This window comes from Scyliorhinus canicula, chromosome 7 (genome assembly GCF_902713615.1).
Source record: "Scyliorhinus canicula chromosome 7, sScyCan1.1, whole genome shotgun sequence".
NCBI lineage: Eukaryota > Metazoa > Chordata > Chondrichthyes > Carcharhiniformes > Scyliorhinidae > Scyliorhinus > Scyliorhinus canicula.
In genome coordinates, this window is record NC_052152.1 from 209,723,186 (window position 1) to 209,731,620 (window position 8,435).

At 50.5% G+C, this 8,435-nt stretch overlaps 1 protein-coding gene across 1 annotated transcript; it reads right to left on the bottom strand.

Annotated features, from left to right (window-relative positions):
• Positions 1-720: 720 nt before the first annotated feature.
• On the bottom strand, positions 721-8,040 carry mych (myelocytomatosis oncogene homolog). The gene is given in 4 exon segments (XM_038803838.1): positions 721-1,679; positions 1,682-1,894; positions 2,891-3,444; positions 7,969-8,040. Coding segments are annotated over 3 exon segments (1,089 nt in total). The 5' UTR covers positions 3,432-3,444; positions 7,969-8,040; the 3' UTR covers positions 721-1,344.
• Between the last annotated feature and the right edge of the window lie 395 nt (positions 8,041-8,435).

The window sequence follows — 8,435 nt, forward strand, 5'->3', positions numbered from 1 at the left end:
GTGGTGAGCTGCCTTCTTGAGCAGCTGCAGTCCTGGTGGTGTAGGTACACCCACTGTGCTGTTAGGGAGGGAGTTCCAGGATTTTGACCCATTGACAGTGAAGCAACGGCGATGTATTTCCAAGTCAGGGTGGTGAGTGACTTGGAGGGGAACCTCCAGGTATCTGCTTCTCTTGTCCTTCTAGATGGTAGTGGTCGTGGGTTTGGAAGGTGCTGTCTAAGGAACCTTGGTGAGTTACTGCAGTGCATCTTGTAGATGGTACACACGGCTGCCACTGTTCATCAGTGGTGGAGGGAGTGAATGTTTGTGGAAGGAGGAGCAATCAAGCGGAGCTGCTTTGTCCTGGATGGTGTCGAGCTTGAGTATTGGAGCCACACTCATCCAGGCAAGAGGAGAGTATTCCATCAACCTCCTGACTTGTGCCTTGTCGATGGTGGATGGGCTTTGGGATTAGGGGGAGGAGTCAGGAGGTTACTCTGTGGGATTCCGAGCCTTTGACCGGGCCTGGTAGCCACAGTATTAATGTGAGATAGCGAGGAGTGGTTAGCACTGTCTCTTCACAGCACCAGGGTCCCAGGTTCGATTCCCGGCTTGGGTCATTGTGCGGAGTCTGTATGTTCTCCCCGTGTCTGCATGGGTTTCCTCCGGGTGCTCCGGTTTCCTCCCACAAGTCCCAAAAGACGTGCTTGTCAGGTAAATTGAACATTCTGAATTCTCCCTCTGTGTACCCGAACAGGCACCGGAATGTGGCGACTGGGGCCTTTTCACAGTAACTTCATTGCTGTATTAATGCAAGCCTACTTGTGACAATACGATTATTATTAGAAACCTTTCCTCATTAGATCCCTGGGCAGCTAACTCCAGCCCTGCCCATCTCATATTGATCACTTAGTTCCGGTTTGAATATTGAGCAATGGTCTGTTTAACTCCATTGGTGGGTAAACCTTAAACTGACACCTTGTTCCCTCAGCAGCTGGAGATAATTGTGGCTTCAATGTGCCCAGGTTGTACCAGGGATATAGTCAGTGCCAAAAGCAGCTTCTTAAAATAACAGACAGCCAAGCAATTTAAGACACATGCAGCATTCAAACTGAATTAAAACACAAGACTTACTTTTACAATCTTGCAAAATTCTGCAATGACATAATCAAAGAATAAATCTAGGGAGGCACTGGCACAAGTTCTCACAGAAAGAACCTTATAGTCACATCCACATTACCAGCCCAATGGCCCCAGTAATGTCCATTGTCTGTATAAACATGAGAAAGATAACTCAAGTCTTTTGAATATCTGAATTCCAAGGAGACAAAGACAACATGATTCCACTTTGCAGAGGTTTGCAAACTATTTAGAAATTCCCCGCATCTGGGCAAATTTCCGTCTCAGCATTTGCTGCTTTTTCTCAAGTTTCTCTCTCTCTGCATTTAGTTTTTGATGCTCTCTCTTTAGTCTGATAACATACTCTGTTGCTTTCCTCAGGATGACCACTTTTGAGGCTTTGTCATTCTTGGAAAGTTCCGGCACCTCATCTCGAAGAGCCAGCAGACAATGCTTCAACTCATTCCTCCTTTGCCGCTCTAGGACATTGTGCGTCCTCCGTCGCTCCTCATCCTCAGCATCTGAAGACCTGGGACTGAAGGTCAAGGACTTGCTGGGGGACGAGTAACTGATCACATGGAGATAGCTGTCAGTTTGGCTCGTTTTGGTGCTGGGGTCTCCTCACAGAGCAGTGGAGAGGGCGCAGCATAGTTGTGCTGCTGTTGAATTTCCAGATTGCATCGTTTGATGCTGGCCAATGTCTGCGAGCGGGTTCCAGTCCTTGGAATATCCTGCTGGGCACTGCCCCCCACTGCCAACCTTTGCTTCTCGATGGTTACAACGTCAATCTCTTCTTCTGCAAACACAAGGCAGCTTTAATGTACATGCTTTTAGCAGAACTAGATATCATTCAATAAAGTAACAGCTGGAACATTAGGAACAGAATAAGGGCATTCAATTAAATCACACATGATCTCTATTTAGCCACCCAGCTTCCATACTCCTCAATATAATCCATTGATTTGGATGAAGCTCTGGGAGGGGAAAGTGTTATTTTAAAAATTAATTGCAGGGAATGTGTAACCTTTGACCTGGTGAAGAGATGTTAATCAGGTTCAGGGTCCAGTGTCCACCTCTATTATTTTATCCACCGCATTCTGCATCTTTTTCGAACAGTAATGTTTCATTTCCAGTGGGGGATGGGAGGGATGGTCTGTTCCAACATGCAGTAACGGAAACCAGGAAGCTCCCAGTCTGTAAGTAGCAGACACACCAACAGAGCTCAGAGCTGCTTGGCCATTCGTGCCTCATGCTGGGGATGCACCCTCGGGGAAATTGCTACTTCAAGGCAAACCGTGAATCATGGGGAACAAACCCACTGTCTACATCACGGAGGCCACCTGCGCGAGACACAATGGAAGCAAGCCAAACTTGCAGAGTGTGGGGGTTAGGGAAGCCTGACTAAGATGGTGGATTCTTACCCCGTTCCCAAGAGAATTATTCTCTCTAGGCCTCCATATTGGTGAAGGCATCACAAATTTGACTCAATGGGCCAAATGGCCTAATTCTGCTCCTCTATCTTATGAACTTGTATGTCTTCACCCACTCTAGTTAAAAGCAAATGACTAATACAAGACCCCTCCCCCTCAATACAGCCCAGACCATCAGCCTTCCCACTGGCCTAGGAAATAATTCAGAGATCTTCCAGTTTACTCCCACATTTGCACACAAGGCAAGTCTTTGGTGTCTGAGTTGGTCCATGTGTAACCGGAGAAGTCACGCATAGGACTGCACGACTGACCTGCTTCCAATCAGGAACTTGCATCGACCATTCTGCCCAATGGGTCTGTACCTGAGTCACTGGAGCGCGAGGAAACACTGCCTGTTGACAAGGAACTTTCATCGTCTGAATTTGGATCTTCATTCTCTTGGTGAGGCCTGTCCAGGAAGGGGGTAATACTCTCTAAATCAGAGCCACACAGATCCTGGAAGAGTTGAGACTCAATTTCAGACATCAGGGGACTGGATAGAGAGGGCACATCGAATTTGTCACCAGCTTTGTCCAGCTCTGTTGTTGTTGTTAATAAATTACTCCACATGCAGTCCTGCTCCATCTTGAGTGATGCTTCCAAGTCCCAAAGTAAACCCTGGTCAACATATTCCTCATCGTCCAACAGGCACTTTGACATTAATTCCAACTGGTCTGATTTGGAAGGCATTAAAGTGGAAAGGGAGTCACAGATATTATTCTTGGGGAGGGAGTTTTGTGGTGAACTTGGCAACATTTCAACAGTCTTCAGAAATTCCTGGCAGGTCTGATAAAAATCATCATCATCTTCCAGGAGTGAGGAGAAAATGCCAAAGTCACCATTAATATTCCCACTCTGAGGCATTGTTGAGAATAATCTGCAAGATAAACACAACAAAACATTAATTCAAACTCAAATTAACATTTGAAAAATTATTTAAACCACAAGACGATGGATAAAAGGCTAGGTTGAGTGACTGGGGAAAATATGACCCTGATGTGATGACCCAGGTTTGTGATTGGAGATGATGGAACAGTAATCTTCAGCAACAGACCAGCTTATGGTCTAAGAGATATTCCTATCCCTCAATCTACGACATCGTCCATTCAACACAAAACCTGCAGATGGCAACAGTCCCGTTCTCTGCTAATCATTGCAACCAATTCCTGGCTCGGGGAGCAGAAAAACATCCCAAGATGTAACGAGGGACCAGGTGCCAGAAGCAGCTTCACAACTTTTCCGTTAAACACACAATTCCATCAGAGACCAAACCAAGATTCACTACAACAGAAGCCAGTGACAACCAGGAATACATTGCCCCTTACCAAGTTGCTTTGTCACATCTCTAAACACTCCCCATCTCCCTCCGGAAGATGACATTTCCATAGAGCAGCTGAAACAGCAGCGACAGTTTGAGACTGCCCCATTATCAAAAGCAGAGGAAATGAAGGCCATTCCACCCCTCCTCAGTCTATCCTCTCAGCTGTCTCATCCACAATATCAGCAATGAGCATCAACAGAAACTGGCCTACGGAATCTCTGCTGGCATTGTTGTGCTCAATCTGATTCAAGTCACTTTAAGCTGCACAGCTCACCTCAAACTCCAACAAACCTCCACCAATAGGCTAAACCTAATTCGGGAGGTGGGGGGGGGGGCTGAACACCTCCCAAACTCCTGGATCTCATCCCACAGAAATTACAACAGTTCACAATATCAACTCCCAATTCTCAACACTCCACCATTTCCAGGCTGTGCAGGAAATACTGCTCCATGTAAAGTGGACATGTTACAACTGGGTCTATGCAGAAGGAAGTTACTGTACGAGATGCTAATTACCTTTACACAAAAAGGGGTCTTCAGACAGCAATTAGAGTTTGTAGTCACCATTCATGGACAACCCCACTATCAACCCTCTCCTCTCCCTTCTTCTGTTCATTTAAATAGTTGGCAGCTTTTAGGAACCAATTTGCTGTGAGAAACAGGAAAGCCCACCTCTCGAGCTGAGGTCATGTTCCATCGCAGCCGAGACATCCCACAAACTTTCCAGACCTGTTTAAAACCCCTTTCCATTTCACATTGCAAATGAACAACAGAGTGATTTACAAAACCTATTTATTTTATAGAACTTTTGGCAAATCAAACAACATTTATTGTAAATCTCCAGAAGCAGTGTGCTTACAGTAATCACACTGTATGAAACAGACACGCTACACTCATTGCATTTAGGTGCTGGGGATTTTTTAATATGCATGATAAATTAAAACAGATTGTAAGGGGCGGTTAGCTGCATTCCAAACTTCACTTTTACAAACACTGCTTTCCATTTCATGAGGACGGGGGGGGGCAGACACACACCATGACCCACTAACCAAGTTGCTTAATTAGAAAGCAGGCACTCTGTTACCACTCCCGTCTTCAACACTCGTTTCTTCAAATCCAGAGCCGATTGAGATAAACAAGGAACACAATTCACAATAAGCCCAAGAGGCTAACATGATATCTGGAGTTCCACTCTGCTATCAATTACTTTTATTGATCAGAAGGAAGAACAACATTCCCTCAAGTTCCTTTTAAGCTCTTGAAGGACAATCCTGGCTTCCCCATCCCCCTCAGGAGCAGCACCTCTCCATCCCCCACACGAGCCAGCCCCCCCCCCCCCCCCACCCCACAGGAGCAGCACCCCCATCCCCCTCAGGAGCAGCACCTCCCCATCCCCCACAGGAGCAGCACCTCCCCATCCCCCTCCCTCCCCACCCCCCTCAGGAGCAGCACCCCTATCCCCCTCAGGAGCAGCACCCCCATCCCCCTCAGGAGCAGCACCCCACACCCCCGAGGGAGCATCTTCAAATTCCTGCCTTATCTAAAGTATCTGCAGTGTGCAAGTAGGGACGATTTATTTTTACATGATGAAGAAGGACAACTTTGGATTCCAGCTATACCTAAAATTTAGAGCTGAGAGTTCTGTCCGCATTTTCAGTGATGACAAATCTGAGATAACCACATTGTTAAATTAGGTCTAAACCCCAATTCATATTAAAGAACAGTAAAAGAAAAATTAGGACTAGATGGAATGGAATAGCTGACCTCTTAACGGTTTTCAATTAAAACTGCCAAGAAACACAAAATCAATTGTTCAACTTAAACGACCTCTGGCAGGGACGGTTAGAGGTGGTTTCGGATATTGAAAGGATATGGAGCCTAAATCACAAACAATCCTTCAATCAGAGAGAATCAAGACATTTATTAAATCACTGAAATGAGAGCCCTTCCCTCAAACTTTCATCCCATATTTCCCTGGCATGTTGTATTTAAAGACAAACACTTTTCGCCCGAGGCTCTGCCTCAATCAATCACTGATTCTCCAACACTCTTTTCAATATTTCAATCCAGACGATATTTCTCCCTCAGCCTTCCCAGAACTGGATAGTAACCATGATCTAATCAGCATCCTTTATTGATTTATAGGATGTGGGCATCACTGGTTAGACCAGCATTTATTCCCCACCCCCAATTGCCCCTCAAGAAGGTGGTGGGTGAGCTGCCACCTCCAACCTGCTGCAGTCCCGGAGGTGTAGGTACACCAACTGTGCTGTTAGGGAGGGAGTTCCAGGATTTTGATCCAGTGATAGTGAAGGAACAGTGATACATTTCCAAGTCAGGGTGACTTGGGGGGGGGGGGGGGGGGGGGGGGGGGGTGACCTCCAGGTGGGGGGGTACAAATTCTGGGCAAATTGTTCAGCTTTTACATTCAATGACCCTGTGCATGCCACCTAGAACCTTATTCAGCATCCGCCCCAGTTCATTCTGTATTTAAAAACTATTTCACAAAACACACTACTTCATTTCTCACTGTCCTGAATGCGATCTGACATGAGACTCTCCCGATCTTTGCCAGCAAAGCTCAACATTCGTCACGTGCTAAATCCCAAGTTACAGACAGGATGGGAATGAAAGCATTCCAGATGTGACTAAACCCAGGAAATCAATTAAGCTTTTTGTGCAAGTTCAGTAAATAACGTCATCATTTCCCAAAATCTCAATCAGAATCCACAGGATTGAACCCTTCATTTTACCAACTGTCTTCAACACTTTCACTGCAACACCCCCCCCCCACCACCCCACAAACACAGACACCCCCCACCACCCCACAAACACAGACACCCCCCCACCACCCCACAAACACAGACCCCCCCCACCACCCCACAAACACAGACCCCCCCCCACCACCCCACAAACACAGACCCCCCCCACCACCCCACAAACACAGACCCCCCCACCACCCCACAAACACAGACCCCGCCCACCACCCCACAAACACAGACCCCCCCCACCACCCCACAAACACAGACCCCCCCCACCACCCCACAAACACAGACCCCCCCCACCACCCCACAAACACAGGACCCCCCCCACCACCCCACAAACACAGACCCCCCCCACCACCCCACAAACAAAGACCCCCCCCCCACCCCACAAACACAAACCCCCCCCCAACCACCCCACAAACACAGACACCCCCCACAAACACAGACCCCCCCCCACCACCCCACAAACACAAACCCCCCCCAAAACCACCCCACAAACACAACCCCCCCCACCACCCCACAAACACAAAACCCCCCCCAACCACCCCACAAACACAGACCCCCCCCCACCACAAACACAGACCCCCCCACCACCCCACAAACCCCCCCACCACCCCAGAAACACAGACCCCCCCACCACCCCAGAAACACAGACCCCCCCACCACCCCACAAACACAGACCCCCCCCCCAACAAACACAGATACCACCCCAGAAACACAGACCCCCCCACCACCCCAGAAACACAGACCCCCCCCACCACCCCACAAACACAGACCCCCCCCACCACCCCACAAACACAGACCCCCCCCACCACCCCACAAACACAGACCCCCCCCACCACCCCACAAACAAAGACCCCCCCACCACCCCACAAACACAAACCCCCCCCCAACCACCCCACAAACACAAACCCCCCCCAAAACCACCCCACAAACACAACCCCCCCCACCACCCCACAAACACAAACCCCCCCAACCACCCCACAAACACAGACCCCCCCCCCACCACAAACACAGACCCCCCACCACCCCACAAACACAGACCCCCCCCACCACCCACAAACCCCCCCACCACCCCAGAAACACAGACCCCCCCACCACCCCAGAAACACAGACCCCCCCACCACCCCACAAACACAGACCCCCCCCCCCAACAAACACAGATACCACCCCAGAAACACAGACCCCCCCACCACCACAAACCCCCCCCCCCCCCCCAGACCCAGACCCAGACCCCCAACCCAACCCAACCCAACCCAGAACCATCCCCCTCGGGGGTAATCCCGTGCCCAAGCGGCCGGTCGGCCTCTCTTACCCGCTGCTGTCCCTCTCTCAGAAGCTCCGGTTTGTGTCCCGCTCGCGACCCCTTTCCCGCTCTTTATACCAGCCCCGCCCCCAGCCACGCTCCCGCCAAAATCGCACAGAGACCCCGCCCCCGCAACGCCAGCCCCGCCCACCGGCGTCAGACCCGCCCCACGGTGCAAACCCCGCCACACAGCGCCAGCCCCGCCCCAGCATCGCCAGCCCCGCCCCCGCAACGCCAGCCCCGCCCACCGGCGTCAGACCCGCCCCACGGTGCAAACCCCGCCACACAGCGCCAGCCCCGCCCCCGCATCGCCAGCCCCGCCCCCGCATCGCCAGCCCCGCCCACCTGCAACAGACCCGCCCCCGACACCAGCACCGCCCAACGGTACTAGCCCCGCCCTCGCGTCGCTAATCCCGCCCCCAAGCGCCAGCCCCGCCCCACGGCGCTAAGCCAGCCACACAGCGCCAGCCCCGCCC